The 18213-nt window shown below is 39.8% G+C and overlaps 1 protein-coding gene across 2 annotated transcripts; it reads right to left on the reverse strand.

Moving 5' to 3' along the window:
* Nucleotides 1-332: 332 nt before the first annotated feature.
* Nucleotides 333-17350, reverse strand: CCNC (cyclin C). 2 transcript variants are annotated; one of them, XM_074538559.1, is made up of 12 exons: nt 17189-17350; nt 16174-16280; nt 12604-12688; nt 12289-12358; nt 10790-10841; nt 8210-8265; nt 6902-6937; nt 5400-5491; nt 4200-4267; nt 3839-3918; nt 2802-2920; nt 333-2148 (listed from the first exon to the last, which is right to left on the reverse strand). In XM_074538559.1, exons 1-12 carry the CDS (start codon nt 17218-17220, stop codon nt 2094-2096), a joined length of 852 nt encoding a protein of 283 aa, XP_074394660.1. In that variant the 5' UTR covers nt 17221-17350; the 3' UTR covers nt 333-2093. The 2 variants fall into 2 exon arrangements, with proteins under 2 accessions (XP_074394660.1, XP_074394661.1); XM_074538560.1 differs by lacking the exon at nt 12604-12688 and having other exon boundaries at nt 17189-17205.
* Nucleotides 17351-18213: the final 863 nt, after the last annotated feature.

Consider the following 18213-nt stretch of genomic DNA (forward strand, 5'->3'; position numbering starts at 1 on the left):
CTTTTGACTGCACTTTGTTGCCTTTCACTGTTTTTACTGGAATCAAAGCCTCATCATCCCAGTAGAGAATTGCTTTAAGAAACTTCTAGGTACCATCAAGAAGTGCCTGACATTTTAGCTCTGAGATTTAGGTCCCATTGTGCTTGAGGTGTGAAGTAAAGTCTGCAAAGACTCTTCAGCAGCAAGAAAATATTTAATCACTCTAGCCAGAATTCTTAATTAATTCCCCAATTCCAAAACATGAACTTTCCTGGCAGATTACACGGTATATGTGAGAAGACTGATGCTTACCTAAAGAACAGTTCCTGTTTAATTACTCCACACAACAAAGGTCAAGTTGCTGTGATTTATTTCTGTTCCCCAAGTCCACATTACAAATCGCACATTTTAGACTTCAAGAAATGAAAGCAAAATAGCCAAATTCCACTTCATCAATCAAGTGTCTATAAAAAGTATGGATCAAATGGAAACCAAGTAGCAAAGACCAAAATGTATATTTTTTCCACCTCACCAAAGTATCTGGGGTTGGTTCACATAATGGTTTATGGAAATAACCTGAACAGAAATAAATGCTAGTAGCCTAATGGGCTACATAGAAGAACACTTCAGTTATATTTCACTGGATGACCAGTCAATTACAAAGACAGGTATTTGCAAAAACAGCTGGGGATTTTTTTAAGGGGCCAGTTTTTTGAACCAAGACACATCACAGAGCACACATTTTTCATCTCCCTCCAGGATTTCAAAGCAGTGAAATGTGTTGTTCCAGGAAAACAAAAAAAAAAAAGAAAGAAACAAAAAAACAAAAAAAAAAACCAAACAAACAAAAAAAAAAAAAAACACAAACCAAAAAAAAACCAAAAGAGAACAATGTTACTGAACTTTACTGAACTTTATCATTCAACTTTTATACTTGGGCAAGTTGGCATCATCATTCAAAATAAAGTTGTACAGAACTTAGTTAGAAACAAAGTTATCTAAAATATCAAGTAATCAATTAAGGCCCATTCCTGTCTTCAGTGGGATATCTTCCTGAGTGAGGAATGCAGGATATGGCCTTCTGTTTGAAGAAATCTCATTTTCTCCAGCACAAAGGTAACCAAGGAATCCCATTTCAGTTATTCTAGAGTTGCTCCTAACATCCCAATTAAAATTAGCCAGTATGAAGCTCACCAAACACTTGATCCTCTTAAATAAACTCTCTAATGAACCACACAAATTCACACTAACAGTGAAGGCAGACTAACAGTGTATATCTTTTCTACAAAAAAAATCCACCATAAAAAATAGCAATAATATCCAGATTTGTACTTGATTGTGAAATATTCTGATTGTACCATATAGGACATTTATTTGAAAAAAAAATCCTAGTATGTTGGGTTGTCTTAATTTCTAACACTTGAAATGTTTCAGAAAACTGCAGAATCACTATACATATTGCACTTCTCTGGCAAGCTGGGCTACTGTATCATGGCAAAAACAACCAAGTAGATCTACTGAGGAATACAGCTTTTTTAAACCCAAAAATAGCAACTGACTTTCTTTCCTGCAGTTTTCATTAGAACTGTAACAATATTCCTTACAGGCTTTTCTAGGCATTTGTTTCTGAAGGACTGTGTTACTTGTTGCGGAATCTGCATTTATTTTTTTTTTAATCAACAAAACTGAAGGTAATGGATAGATTCAACACAGAGTGCACGATCTTCCTTCAGTCACAAGCAAAATGAAGACAACACAAGTCATTAATACAGTTACACTTAGGCCTCAGGTTACTGTCGCTCTAAAACAGTTCACTTCAACACAAAACCAATAATAAACTATTTGTTTTGAGTGAAAAACATTAATCTTTTGCAGCTTGGTTTAAAGTTTGATTCCTTACACTGAAAAAATCTTAGCACATTTGTTCCAGCGTCAGAGAAAACGATGTAGTTTTAGAGAAAAAGCTTTCAAAATGCTTGACACAAACAAGCTATTTATTCTTCGAGTTCTTTGTCAAAGATGTTACTAAAACCTTCTGTCCATTTCATGAACACAGGAAGTATCCCAGGATGTCTTGAGTCAAAGTGGTCCATAAAGAAATTCTTTGGAATGCCTTAAGATTGGCTATAACTAGAGTTCTGGCTACCATTTGGACCCTGTTCTCCTTCACTGTTGAATAAAACAAAAACATGTATCTTCAAAAAGAAGCACCACATTACATTTTTGTCTTTTTTAAATTAAAAAATACAGTATTCTGAAAGTAATAAAAATCTTTGGAAAGAAAATACTTCAACATATACATAAATAGGTCAAAATATTCTGCTCAGTTTCATAAAGAAATGCAAAGGTTATTCTCAGCATGCATAAATAACTTCACCATATTTATGTGAATAATAAATTCAATATATGCCCATGAAGCTGCCTGCTGAATCTACTTCTGAAGTCAACACTGCAAAGTTCACATTCCATGAGCATGTGCACAGGAATGTGCATGTGCAGATTCCCAGCAGTGATATTTAATCACAGTAATTAGGTACGACACCAAGCAGGCCCGGTTCCATTGAATCTGGCCCAGCCATGGAGCCTCTCACTGGGGTTCCTAATCTGCTGAGCTGCATTGATCACATTCTAATCACATTAACACTCTCTCTAAGATAATGAATGTTATGCTTCCCACTGGCTCCTGAACAAACAGGCTGGTTTTGTATCAGAAACATCTGGGCTGTAAAAAGAGACACTACACCTTGAATTAAACATTTGCACATTCTTAAGATCACAGTGTAGTTTTTCCATGGGAAAGGTGCAATAAGGAAGTACCATACCTGTTTGGAGGTGGTTTTGGTTTAGGCATTTTACTAAGAATAGTAGCCATCTCTTTTCTCTCATCAAAGTTCTTCCACTGCTCATACAGCTTCAGAATAACCCTGATTATTTCTAAAATCTGTATTAGAAAGAAAAGAGAGCCTAAGGTCAGCCACAACAGTGATTTCACCTTTGTCATAGCCCATTTAATTGTGCTATTAACTAAACAGGCCCCAAGCTGAAACTAAGCAACACAATTTTCATATTATAAACAGAGCTGTCTCACACTTAATCTGGTCCAAAAAGCATTTAATTAGCTTTTTGATTAGTGTGATAAGGAGTATGACTACTACTTCAATTTGCTTGCTGGAGCTAAATAGAGGTTAAAGAAGCCAACCTGAAAAGTAAAAGAAACTAGTGAGGATGAAGAGCACTGCTAGTATAGGGACAACTGCACCCTGAAATAACCTAATAAACCTAATAAATTACTGAAGGGGATTATTTGACACAGAATTTGCATTAGCAGGGAAGTCAATTGAATGATCTTGGTGTCTCCCTGCTTAGCACTGATTGAAGTCACAGTGCTGGGCATCCTTAAAGCGTCAAAAATGTTCTACACAATGCTATACTCTGCACAGGTACAGGGAGGAAATGAGAATGGTGTGCTGGCGTGATGCTGAAAAGTGAATCAGAACATCACATGCATATGAACTTAAAAGTCAAACTCATACTGACAATCTTGTGTGACAGAAAAACACTGGGAATCCTTTTTCTGGCAAACAATGTAAAAGATATTGGGTTTATATTTTGGTCTGGAAAATGGCAGTACCAGCAATGCTCTTCTGTTATGCAGTGGTTTTGTCTTGACTTTCAGAGCAGGGTGATAACCAAATGACCTGACATTGTCTCCCTTCCAAAGAGATTTGCCTAAGTGCAACAGCATCTAACAATAGCACTGAATTTTAAGTTCAAATCAGTATTGCAGATATGTAAGACAACCATGACTACCATTTCTGGTCAGTCCATAACAAGTGGTGGGAATAAAAAACAAGAGTACCTTTTCCATATCAACAGACAGCTCAGCAAACCATTGCCTTGCATCCTTCTGCTGGACAACACAGGCCACATGTAGGCAAGCTGCAAAGATCAGGTGACATGGATACTGAATAAAGATGCACTCCCAATACAGTTAGAAACATTCCATTTTTTATAAACTCTATACAGTTCAACAAAGAAAACTCGGGATTAATTATCTGACTTTTCTTTAAGGCTTTTAAAGTTGCAAGGCTACAATGTCAGTGCTGAATGAGACACAACCTGAAGCACCTTATGAGGGCACTCTGAGGGATGCTTGTGATGAGGCAGTGCACAGAATACATCCAGGTAAACATGACCAGGAGACATTACTTGTTACTTACCTAGAGCTATCATGAAAGGAGGGTACAGCAGACAAAGATCAGTTCTGTATGTGTCATTCACTATCCTCCTGTGCAAAAAAGAACTTGTAAGTATCTTCCTATTCACCATTAGACTATATTCCTTCAAAAACTGCTGTTGGTTTACAAATATTTTGTCAGTTTTCCAGATGGTCAAAGCAATGAGGCTGCAGGGCAAAATATCAAGGAAAGATCTTTTCCCTTGTAAAAATCTCTTAAAGCCTTTTTTTTCCCCCTTATAGTCACAGCAGAAGTTTATTTGGAAACATTCTTTTAGTACATAAATGTCTTTCTGCAGTGGATGTGTATGTATACCACCAAATAATTATCTGTTTCACAAATAAGTAAAGACTAGCATAAAAGTAGTACTTCTACTGTCTTTCTGTATTTGAAACAGTTGAAGAATAAGAGTTCTGCTAACACAGCTAAAAAACCCTATATATTTCCTTCTACCTCTATTGTAAAGCAGGGCAACCCCCAACATCTGGGAGAAATGATGCATCTGACTCCATGGATATAAAAGGGCTAATTAATTACTTTATTATACTATATTACATTACATCTAAACTGAACCTGCACAAGCACTCCCTCAACTCAACTGCCCAGAATTTCGTGACTGTCAGTCAACAGTCCCCACACACATGTGGATTCAATTGGTCAGTGAATCAAAACACACCAGAATCCAATTACAAATTCCCTTCAGGTAAACAATCTTCCACAATGAATTCCACTTGTGAACAACAAGAGGAGCAGCAATTGAGATAAGAATTGTTTTTTTCTTTCTCTGAGGTTGAGAGAATGTGAATCCCAGCAATATCCCTGGGAAGTTGTGCCTTGCTTTTCTCTGGGAAGAGAAATGCAGCTACAAACCTCCTACGACAATGTTGACAGAAAGAAACTTCCTCTACTTGTAGTCACCATTCACTAATGTTGAAACTCTGCCATTAGAGCTAATCTAACAAAATAAAAATTAGACCACTGCAAAGTAAAATAATTATAGGGCTAAAGAGAGAATAAGCTAATTCAGGGACATATACCTGCACAGGTTAACTAGGGCACCCTTTCTATTCAAATATGGCTAAGCCTGCTTGGTTCAGCAAAAGCTTAACCACCTTTGAAGCATAAGTGCTAAGCACTTGCTTTCTTGATGAAAGGAGGAACTACTCCCATTGTCTTCATTACCATGCAAGAGGTAGCAGCATGTCTTCTTGGCCCATATCTTGCACATATTGGAGCAAAGGTCTATAAGGATGATATACTATCAAACAGCAGTCCTAGGAAAAATGTCACCAGGACAGAAGTTAGATTTCAATACAGAGCATGTTGTCAGTTCATATTAAAACATTTGGTTTACAAGTCAATTACTGATTTTAAAGTAGCATTCTAACACCTAGCCCTGCTCTAATGAGGGCAGTGCTCTCTCTAGAATACCATTACACAGCACAGTTGCCAGTCTGTCAATGTCCGTCCCCAAAGAGACACAGAGAGTCACATCTGCAGCACACTGAAACCTCATTTGCTTACAAACCCGTAATTCCCACTTGGAAACACAAAATGCTGCCAGGAAACAGTCTGCTACTAAATACCATACATGGAGAGCATGCCAAAATCATTGATGCTGGTTTGGAAAGAAAGGAAAGAAAAATTCCACTGCTCACGAATTCCCTCATTTCAGGTCCAGGTAAACAACAAGGAATAATCCTCTTGCTAAAAGCAGCCAAATGTGTGGATACTACAGAGAAAAGCCACAAAAAGTTACATGTGCTGAGCACTTACATGAAACATCATTACTGCACACACTATATACTGCATAGTGTACAGGAAAAATAAGTGAATGCCCAAAACATAACTTCTTGTAAATGCAACTGCTTGTGCTAATAGTCCTGTATACAAAACTCAAGAGTTACTCTGCCATGTATAGCAAAGGTATCAAGGACTAAATCTAAACAGGAATCTAAAAACTGTATTAAAATTACTTGTAGGTACAAACAAAAACTTTGATCTGATTTCCTCTGTGTTCAATTCCCAAAACATTCTCTCATCTGCTGCTTAACTCACTAAGCTGCTCCCTGGTTTCTCACTCCTTTTCTCTGCACTTGAGCAGAACTACTCTAGGTCAGCAGTACTAGAGTTCAGTGCTTAACTCATCCAAGTCCAAGCCATATGCAGAAATTAGGCACCTCTTTATCCAAGCCCTGTAAGAAGCCTGGGTTGCCTCCTTTCAGCTACCAAACACAGCAATGGCATAGCGACTCTCACAAAAATCAGGTATGGCTCCTTTATTTGAAAGGGTCTGGAAGAAAATGTCCCACTGTGCTCCTTTCATCCAAAAGCCTGATAGTTACAGCACCACCTCAGAAAATGGGAGGCCTGAATTCAGTTTCTTCCTCACAGGATTTAAGCCACATCTCACTTCCTAGAAGATTACTCTAATTACTAGGTTGCTGTAGACTAGCCTGAATGGGATAGTACCCACACCTTCTGCTAGAACATGTATATGCAGCCCCAGATTCTTTCTGGCAAAAAAGAAGAGGGCATAGTAAGAATACAACTCTTCATGGTCATAACTGGCCATTACATTTAGGGAAAAAGGGACACTGACATCCCAGTCTCTGCATCAGGACTTAGATCCAGTTACCTCTCTCACAAAAACAAAAGCAGATCCATCAAAAAACCCAACCTACCATTAATTCTAAGAGATAGAATTCACATTCTAGTATCTGTAAAGAAGCAAAATCACAGTTAATAAGCAGTATGTTTCAGGCAGCAGAAAGAATTAACTGACACAGAGTTTAACATCAAAAATGCCCAAGAATTCTCAACAACTATTTCCAACAGTCCTAAATGCATTTTATCTGAAACTACAAAACCAAACAAAAATAAAACTATTATTGGTCATTGCCTTATCACTATTATAACTCAACTCCAGTCATAATAACAAATAAGTTGAATATTTTGCATCAAGTTTGCTATGAAAGACTGCTTCATTGGCAGCCCTTGCCTGATTTGTTTCAACACCTGGTAGCAGCAAATTGTTCTCAGTGCATTAAAAACTTCACAGCAATAGAGAAGTTGTTTTGTAGAATTAGAGCATCTTCATCAGCTCACTACCTTGTCAAATAGCCTTTCAAAACATTTTCAGATTTAATTTCATATGAAATATTCTGTGCAATTGTAACAATTAAATCAGCTCTCACTCTCAATACAGAAGGTGATGCATTGATGAGATGAAGGAATAGACTGGACTACTTTTGCTATATGAAAGCAGTACTCCAAAATGTATTTCCATTTGCCTTTATCTATAATATAGCACTGCAGTTTTATTATAAGATCTTAGGTATTTTATATTCTGATGCATCATTTGGCTTTCTAGATTGGGTGAAAAGGAAACCAACAAAAAAGTAGTATTTGTCACAGCCAATCTAAAACTATTTAGATGTTTAGCTTTCCAAATTCTACAGCACAGGTCAAAATTCATTTTAAGAAAAACTGCAAAACTTCTCAGTATTGTGACTTAAGAATACTTTGAAAACCACTGGTAAATTTAAAGTACTAATTAAAAACTATTTTTCAAGAGTCATTAAATTTTACAGACAAAAATAAAACTGCCTTCTGTAAGCCAACTGCTCATGTGTGCAGGCTTGGAAGCATTCCAGGTGCAAAGGCCATTTACTTTCCCTGGAGCAATGTATTTGTAATCAAGAATATTCAAAAAAACCCTAAATCTCTTTTCTTATCATGCTATAGAAAAACTACCATTTCAGTCACCCTACCACATCACTTGTGTTTCCTGACAACAATTTAAGGAAAGGAGGTTATGTAAGACTTTTGTTATTTTTAAAAAGTAACTTTCCCAATATTCTATACAAAACTAATCATGAACAAACCTGACATATGAGTATGAAAATATTTCTTTCTTACTATTTAAAAGAAAGAATTTTCTGCTAATAATTATTTATTTGATCAAGTTGTATTTCAAATAGCATACTTACATGGTTCATCCTATAAGGAAACTCCTTTGGAAAGGCATATGAAAATCTAGTTTTCACTACAGTAAACAGAAAAAAGTATGTTAAAAATAATGTAATTAGTACTTCTTTCCCTTTCTATTCATTCATCTGTATATAGCCCTTCAAATCTACCTGGCAGCACAACTTTCACTTTGTGGCTTTCTGTACAAAAGGCTTGTATTTCAAAGGGAAGAGGTAAGTTACAATATTTAAGATCCTGAAAAGGAAAGAGAAATACATCTAAAACCCAGATTTGCACAGATACTCAACCAGACATTTAACTGCTGCTTTGGACACTATCAAGTCTTCTGGTTAACCACCAAGTAGCTCAGGGACAGCTAACTTCCCACAAGTTATCATTCACAGAGCTCTCCAGCTACTGATGTTCAAGATCTCAGTAAAACACTAAATCCAAATGGAATTTTCATGTGGGATTTTTTACATAGGTTTGATCCTTCAACATGCAAGGTTTTAAAGGAACTAATGAAGTCTTAGAAAAGCAAGCCCAAGGGCAGGGTAAGGGAGCTCAGCCAGACTTCTTACAGGTCCATAATATAATGATTACCTCCAATTGAGATATTTAAGTAATCTTTGTGTATTTTACAAGGAGAATGAGTGCAGTCAGTACACTGGTAAGAAGCATGCTAATATGCAAAACCAGAGTGATTTCATGTATGAAATGCTGAACAAGAAAAACAAGAACACTTGAAGATGTGGATTTGACTTTTGTACACATAAAACATTTAAAAAGCTATTTTAAGTCCTTATCGTCCAAGGAAAACAAGTAACATTTGACATCCTGGAAGCGGACAATATTCCTTATATTAATGACAGACAGTATATTATTAAATTATACTATTGCTATTACTTCCAGAAAATCAGTATGACATTCAGTTCAAAGACAGCATCAGTCCTCTGGACCAAAGAATTCACCATTTAGACCTAGGGTGAACTTCGCTAGAAAATTTGTTGTAGGACACAAAGACTGGGCTACTGGTTGGAAATTTTAATTACTTCAAGAAAGAGAAGAATAAGAGAGTTTCTCAAGATGTATGCAAACTGAAGATGTACATGGTAAAAAAAAATACCAATTTGAGAAAGAAGCTAGGGAGAAAAAGCATTTTTCCCACAAAGCAAGCTGCAGACACAACCACTACACGGAGCTGTCATTTTAGTGAGATGTGTTAACACATGAAAACCTCTTGAAGAGGTTGTTGAAAACCAGGCTAAGATCATCTTCCTTACAAAGGAAGCAAGTGTTATTAACTTCATGTTGCTGCTGAGCTAAAAGCAAACAAACCTCTTAAACCAGCCACATTAGTCACCCCTTTTGTTAGCTGGTTTTTGGTTTTACTTGTCTCATCTTTTCTTGCCTTAGGTATTAAGATCTCCCAAAAACTGCTGTGTTCTACTGAAGCAACTCTGGTAAAGACCACGTAGAATAAAAGAATAAATGCTTGGAGAAAGCCTGTTGCCTGCTCCCACTTCCATGAAATGCACAGTACTGACAGGACTTCTAGGTGTGAAGGAAGAGCTGTAAGGAAAATCTTCTATAGGGTCCTAAGACTGGAATTCTGAGAAACAGCACAGCTAAGAATCAGATGTCTAAGTAAAATCAGCTGCCACATATATACCAAAATCCATCTAACCATGTCACTTATGCATCAAAACTTCCAGACAATGGTGCTTCTGATGTAAAAATAACAACTCTCAGAGCTAAACCCAGTACTGGTCTTGGTCATGCTGGCACCAAAGATGTGTTTCAGCTCCTGGTGGCAGAACTGTCACAGGGCCAGCCCCATGGACTGATACACTGCGTGCATCTGGAGGCTGCAGATGCAGCCAGTCACCTGTCCCCTCAGCGGCTGACCTACATTTGGCAGAGCACAGCCAGGAAGTGCCCATTGAGAGCAGCTGCATGTTCTGGGTCAGATAACAGCATTCAGCTAAGGAACACATCACTTCAAGAGTTTGATGGATGACATGTAGGTTACATGAACTGGGAAATACAAAGGCAAGTGGGAAAGATAGAGGATTAAGTCATTACAGTGTAATTTCATTGAATTTATTGCGAATAATTGGTCATAAAATGTATTTTTAGAAATAAATACCATGTGCAAAGACTAATTTTATGATGTAGAAAAAAGGATTTTAAAAAATCTGAAGGTATACAGCCTACCAAAAATTCTTAAAACGAGTTCTTTCACAGAGCCATACCTTTTACTAAACAGGCAAAGCTGTAAATTTCCAATTCTATCTTTGAGTAGTTCAGAATTCAATTTACTACTCAAGGTTGTTTATAAATTTCAATAGTTTTATTTTATTACTTTATTTTCACTTATGCTTGGCTTAAGTTCCAACCAAAATCAACCAAAACTAACACAGAACGGACCCTTCTGTCTGTATTTGGAAACAGAAGCTATTTATTCTAAATGGTTTTAACTGGCTCTTTAAGTCCTCCATGATTTGACAAAAAGCTACCTTTCAAAAAAGGCAAAGAAACCAACTGATCTCCCTACAGAGATACTTAATTAGAGTGTAATGAAAATTACTGATACTTACATACAGAAGTAGCAGCAGAAATCAATCTTGTATTTGAAACAACACCAAATTCCTGAAGAAAAAGAATGGTAAATGAGGTGAACCACCCGAAACACCATATACTGACATTGTTATCAAATTAAAAATAATGGCTTCTTATTAAGTTGGGCTTCCTTTTGCAGTATTGTAGTATTTGGCTTTTTCCCCCACCCCTCTTTTTCCTTTCCTTAAGGTAAACAGGGCTAAACTCTACCTAAGAGTTATTTCATTGATTAGTTTCTTGGTTGTTTGTGAGGAACAGTAAAGATTTATGAAAGGTACAAAAGCACCGAAAGCTCAGCTGGCTAACATTCTTTCTATAAAATAGAGAGGAGGGGTTCAAGGAGGTTATTTTTTCCTTATCCCATTTGGCGAGAAAACTGTCTTTAGAAGCCTGCCATTAACTACTCTTTTTAGTCATGTTTTTGTGAAGTCTTAGCTCCTGTGCTGAGACAGCCAGCAATCTGAAAATTTTTTTGTATAGAGTGTTCTTTCAGAGAAGTCCATAGCTGAATCAAGAGTGCTGCCCTCTAAAGTTGCAGGAGCTTTAGGAAGGCTACAAAGGAAGGAAGGCTGCACAGACTTCTAACTTAAGGTATATCTACCTAGATACACTCTATGTCTGTGCCTGCTTAAATGCTCATTTAACAGGTTGATAAAAAAGCACTCTCTCCAACACTCTCTTTTCCTTGATGTCTTCCAAACACTGAAGAGTGGCACAGTACTTGCACAGACAACAGTATCACATGTCACCACTAGTTTAGTAGAACTGTTTCTACCATCCATAAAGTATTTGAGCTCCTTCTGTAAAACACCTTAGTGCTGACATATCATAAAGTGGCCAATTTGATTTTTTTCCATTACACAGACACTTCTCAACCAGCTGTAAACTTGCTGCATTACAGAGGACTCACACGAACTCTTGGCCACATTCAAAGGGGAGCACTGATGGTGAAGGCATGGAGCTCTTTCAATATGACTCCTAATGGGTCAGTACATTATAATTTCTCAAGGAGAGAGCATGAGCTACAACATACTTTTAATCCAAGTAATGAAAGTGTGGTAAACTCTGAGGATCCCTTGCTATATGAAATAGAACAAGATAATTAGGGGAAAAAAATCCCATTACGTTTTAAAGTTGGAGTGAACATAAATAAGGAGAAACACACCAGAAAGGAGACACTGATTAAGATATACACAATTAAGATACAGTGTATGTAAATATTTAAACACTGTGTGACAGTGAAACAGCCATTTAAAATATTTTTTTCAGTTTTCAGAGGCACTTCAAGCTTAGTAATTTAGACAAATTTTGAAGGCCTTCTCTGTCTCCTTTTCTTAAATGCTATAGAAATCTATGCAAAAAAGAGAAGGTTTAACCCCCAAAGCATGAAGAAAGACAAAAAATTTGAAAGTCCTAAACGTTTTCTTTCTCTCATACATCACATAATGTTACATTAAAAAATTGTAATACTTCATACCTCTACTTTGGATGCCAAAAACACACACGTAGGAGCCATTAATACTGGATCTATACTTTTTAGGGAATATCTGAAATGTTACAACAAAATTATAATATGTTGTTTCATACATGTAGAACGATTAATCTATTAAGAGCACCACACTTCCTTTTGAAAAAGCAAAGCTTAAGTTAACTTTATTAAAGCATAAAAGCTTTACACCATCCAGAAAACAAAAGTGGCACTGTTTTTAATACAGAACTGCATTTTTAAAGGGCTACCAAAATGTGCCTAGCAAATGTTTTATTCTTGTACCATCATAGTAAACAGTCCTACCTGGCATAGAATCTCTTGAAGTAGACTGTAGCAGTGGCAATAACTTGTTGTCTTAATTTAAGATGTTCACCTAAAGCCTGGATAACTTAAAAAAAAATGAACAAAAGCTTGAGTTGAGTTTTTTTAAACAATTTGACACCAAATAGCAAAGGGTCTCAAAACACAGCTAGTGCTGGGGATTCTAAGGAGCAGCACCACAGTCTTCTCCCTCTGTTGCTCTAGAGAGACAACACGCTGCTGCAAACCTACGGACCTGCAGGTGAAGAACCGCTGCCTCCTGAAGCTTGGGGACACCTTCAAAAGGAAAAGGAACTTTGATTCATTGTGTACAAAGTGAGTGTGACCTTTAAGAAGAGGACAACACAAACCTCAGAAGGGTAAAGCTCCGGTACTCCATATTAGAGCAAAACAAATTCAGACACAGGAAATAGAAATCCTCAGCTCTTCAGTGCCACACAAAATGGATGGTATTTTTTCAAATATGTAAAACTGCCAACACAAACATGGTCATTACATTTGGCAGAGGCAGCAGGTGTTAAAAAAATGACATATTTAGTCTAGGGAGAGGGGGTGGGAGACCAGAGGATGCAGTCAGCTGCTCCATCACGGTGGTCCTCTGCCAGTTGGCCAAGAAACAACCCTGGTGTCATCTGTGCAGGTAGCTCTTGTTTGGCCTCCCAGGCAGAGGAAAGGTGCCAAGCAAATTAGATGCATCAAGCTGGGATTAAGAGCAGGGGTTGATGTAAAGAATGGCACAGTGAAACATAAGGTTGTTACTTGTTATTTTTCCCATACTTCTGCGCCGCCATTATTCTGAGAAAGGCTCGGCTCTGTGAAGACTCCCTCTTCTTTTTTTCCTCCCTCATGAGAAATGTCAAAAACAATATTTTAAAATACACTTAAGTAGATACTTAAAATATGTACAGCAAGACCATGACGGTGACCACTGGTGGGAAAAGCAAACAATTCTGTTGTCAATCACCACTAAATTCTTAGTCTCTACTTAAACACTCAAGTTGAGAGGTTTTGCCCATGCTGTTATCATGTATCCCCTGTGAACAGCCAGGGTACACATTTGTCACCCACTGGCAAGGCCCAAAGCAACACTAAATCCCTGCCTGTGTCACATTCTTTTTCTAGAGAAGAATACCAAACTGGGACTAGTTTGACAGTGACAGTAGGACAAGCAATACTTCCAAAAAGGATGTTAAACCCCGTCTGCAATGTCTGTACAAATATTAAACATTTGATCAGCATATCTTGGGAGCTTGGAAAGAATTTTTGCCTTTAATTTGACCATGGGGCTAAAAAGCTGTCCTACTACTAGGGCATCAGAAAAATTCAAGTATTAGGCTAAACAGAATTCTCCAAATATGTCTCATACTCCCATGGGATTTTCAGGAATGGTTAGGCCATCTGCTGTCAGAGAAAAATCAAGTGTGGTTTAGAAGAAAAAAATGGACAAGAGCCTAGAGAGACTTAATGAAATGGAAGCTTGTATATGCTGGGGAAAAGTCCAATGCTTAAAATTATTTTAATATTTGAAAATATTAAAATTTGAAAAGAAACTGTAAGATCATTTATTCCTGTATGTTTAGAAAGTAAGCAGTTTTGGTAGTTTGGGGTTTTTTAATAAAGGTTATTTTAAATCTGAATCTTTTGAGTAGCCTCTAACACAAACATTACTGCTTCTCCCCAAAACCAAAAAGGGAAAACAACTAATACACTTCTCAACCAAAACCAGTTAAGGCTTGGTGATCCAAACAGAGAAATCAACATCAGTTTATTTTTAACAACTACTTTAGAAGATGATCTTTCCTTCTCTTCATGGCTGCAGGGAGCCATACAATCATTTAGTGATCCACTGTACTTGTTTTCCAATGAGAAAGCAGCAGGAAATTGCCCCTCTCCATGCAGATTTTACTTGCTTTAGGGAACAACCATCTCCTGGGCTGACACACTGAATGTGACACGCTGGGGCCGGGCCTCAGCTGCTCTCAGGTAGTGCAGATGGGAGACAAGGGGGGACCCAAAGCAGGGTCTCTGTTCAGAGGCAGTGAGGACACAACACGTGGGGGGTTTGAACGCAGGGAGCTCTGCCTGAGCACAGAGCAGCCCTGCCCTCGGTCCTGCCCTCTCTGCTAGCGAGGGGAGAAAGCCCAGCACCACTCACTCCTGCAGAGCAGGCTGTGTTTGTCCAGGCACAGGGGAGATCCTGGCAGAGCTGCTCTCCAGCTGCCCTCAGTCACTCACCTACCTTCAGGGGAGGCAAGCAGTGCCAAGGAAAAGGACCCTGGGAACCACAAACCATAACAAACTAACTTATTTGCTTTGTAAAGCTTTGTTTACCCAAGAAAAACAAGTGAAGTGAAACACTTAAAAAGCTTATTTCACAGTTCAAATTAATACTAGTGAAAATTAGCAAAGAAATACAGTTTTAGAAATATCCATAACCCTCCTTCTGTCTCTTTTTGTATTAAGAAGTTAGTTTTAACCTCAAGAAATTTCAGGAATGGATCAAATGGGTAAATCATTGCTAGCTTGATTTCCTGATGCCCTACAAGCAATAACACAGAGGTATCCATAGTGATCGTGTTTATAGCATATGCAATTGTTACAAAAATAGCTGAGCCAAGAGAGAAGCAATGGTATCTTTCACAGATACCATTCCAGCACTGACATAAGATCTTCCAGTGGCTCTGGGAAAGTCACTTCACTTCTCTGTCACAAGTCTGGCCAGACAGCTGAAAAAAATAAGCATTCTCTACTTTAAAGGACTGCTGCAATAAATATATAAAGAGCTGCTTGCAAACAGGTTACTAGTTAGCAATACCTTTTGTGTAAGGAGATTTTTTAAACTACTGAACAATTGCACAGAGAAAATTTTAAGTGCCTTTGTAATCTGATATACTCAGGTGTGGCCATTCATATGGATACCTAATGCTTTGCAAGATCAAGTGAATCTCAGACAACTTCACACACAGGTCCCAAATTCTTTGGGAGAACAGGCTGCTTGCCAACAGCTCTCAGAAACTTGTTGACAATTTGAGAGCCACCTGGTACTGTGAAATCAGTCAGAAGACAAAACATGGGCTGTGTTGCAGGCTTCAGAGAATCTAAGTGAACACAAATAACAAGATTCCAAACTCTGCTGTTTAACAGGATGGCACAGATCACCTAAAATATTTACCCCACCCTAAGAACCCTCCAAAAGCCCAGGCTGAGTAGTAATGCTGGACACTGAGCCTTTAATACACAAGCTTAGAAGTTTCTGCTTGCTTCTCCTCCTTTTATGTTTTGATAAGAACCTCTTGAAAATACGAAAATTTACTGTTTCATCCTATCACAGGTTAAAATGTCATATATGCAGCTAATTAGCCTGCAAGGTCTCCTAGAATTGTGTTAGTACAACTAACAAATTATTTATACTCCACGTCTTTGTTAAAACAGGCTGTGAAAGTATATGTAATACAACAATGAAAACATTTCATTCTCTAAGCAATTCAAACCTCCATTTAGACATGGCACACATTGCACAGATTTTATGGCAGAAATAAAAAAAAGCTTTACCATTAGTAAAAAATATCTGTAGCTTCCAATATTCTTCTTCAGTCAGAAATTTCAAGTCTTTCTGGCGTTCTTTCAATAGATCTTGTTTATCCAAAATCCATTGTAAGCTAGAGGAATGGAAAATAATTTCAGCAACTCTTTTATCAACATTATACTGTATCTCCTGTACAAACAGACTATGAATTAAGGCTTGGGGATAAAGAGCTTGTGGCCTTAACGCCACAAACAATCTTCTCAAGCAACTGTTCTTCGGGATTTTTGAAAGTTAGACAACTGAAAACAAAGCAACAAAAAAACAGAAACCAAACAACAAAACATGAGCTACCAGGGGCTGAGATCAGCCTCTCCCAGTAAGATGGCTGTACGGATCTCAGACCCTGACAATCACTAACAAGGTTTATGCTGCAGCCATTTCATCACGGCACCATTCAAACCTTGACCATGCGCTCAGCATGAAGCGTTCCGGGGCAGAATCACAGAATCAATCAGGCTGGAAAAGACCTCTGAGATCCAGTCCAACCCCTGACTGAACACCACCCCGTCAACTACACAGAGTGCCACGTCCAATCTTTCCTTAAACACCTCCAGGGACGGTGACTCCACCGCCTCCCTGGGCAGCCTGTCCCAGCATCAATCCACTAACAACTTCCTGATGTCCACCCAAGCCGCCGGGGCCCGGCTGCCCCAGAGCTGGGGACCGGCGTGTCAGGGACCCGAGCTCCCGCACTCCTCCGCCGGAGCCCGGGGAGCCGCGGGCACCCACACCGGGACACGATCCCTGTCCCGGAGCGCCCAAACGCGTCCCGAGCGGCGGCTGAGCGGGGCCGGCCCGGGCCGCTCCCGCACCCAGCCCGGCTCCCGCCAGGGTCCCGCGGCGAGCAGGCCCCGCCGCCCGCCCGGCGCTCCCGGGCCTCCCTCCAGCGCCGTGCCCGCCGCCCGGCCCGGCAATGAATGGCCAGAGCGCAGCGGCGGCCCGCAGCACCCGTGCCCCGCGCCCCGCGGCCGCGGCACCCACTAGTGAGAGCTCTGCCAGAAGTTCCCGGCCATGGGAAGGAGCGGAGCGGAGCGGGGAGGAGGCGCCCGGGCCCGCGATGCCCCGGCCCCGCCGCCACAGCGCCGCCGCCCCCGCGCCGGCAGCAGGAAGGAGGAGGCGGCCGCCGCCGCCGCCGGCCGGCAACACGCGGCACTGGGAACCGTTCCCCCGCGCGCGGGTTCCGCCCGCCCCGCCGGCCCCCGCAGCCCCCCTGGCCCCGCAGAGCCCCGCTGGCTGCCACAGGGACACGGACCGCCATGGGTCCGGAGGGAGGCACCTTCCCAACCACCCGGTCCGGCCCCCGCCATGTGCAGGGACACCTTCCCCTAGGCCAGGTTGCTTCGCGCACCGTCCAACACGGCCTTGAGCACTGCCAGGGATGGGGCAGCCACAGCTGCTCTGGGCAGCCTGTTCAGTGCCTCACCACCTTCACATGGAAAGAATTTCATCCATATTTCCAGCCCAAACCTGCCCTCTGTCAGTGCAAAACTGGCTGCTTCTCCCAATAAGGTACCTACTGTGAGCAGCCCGGAAGATTCAGAGCTTATTTGTGCTGCCTCCACCTCACCTAAATTTCCCTTTAACTTACCTGTTCCCAAGTTTTCATGGCTCAGCTTGCTCTGTGCTGGAATTTTCCTCATCAGAGAGAGCCTCTGGAGGTATTTACTTAATAATTCTAGATTTAAACTACAAACAGGACGTACATGGGCCTGCTTTCTTTCCATGCTCTTTCCTGTGGTGCCTCTCAGCTTCTTAGTGGGATCTGAGATGTATCAACACATGTATTGAGATGTATCAATATCATGCTCTTGAAAACTTGGGAACTGGGAAGTTAAAGGGAAATTTAGGTTCTGTTTAGGAGCTATGAAGGAGAGAGGGAAGATGCACAGAGGGTAAAGTGGTGTCATGGTTTAGAAATTATATTTTCAAGTGTTGTGTTCACAGTGAAACTGCTCCAGACCTCACATGACTCACACACTTCCTTGTCCCTTTGTCCCCTCATCTTC

Source organism: Zonotrichia albicollis, chromosome 3, assembly GCF_047830755.1.
Source record: "Zonotrichia albicollis isolate bZonAlb1 chromosome 3, bZonAlb1.hap1, whole genome shotgun sequence".
Classification (NCBI taxonomy): domain Eukaryota; kingdom Metazoa; phylum Chordata; class Aves; order Passeriformes; family Passerellidae; genus Zonotrichia; species Zonotrichia albicollis.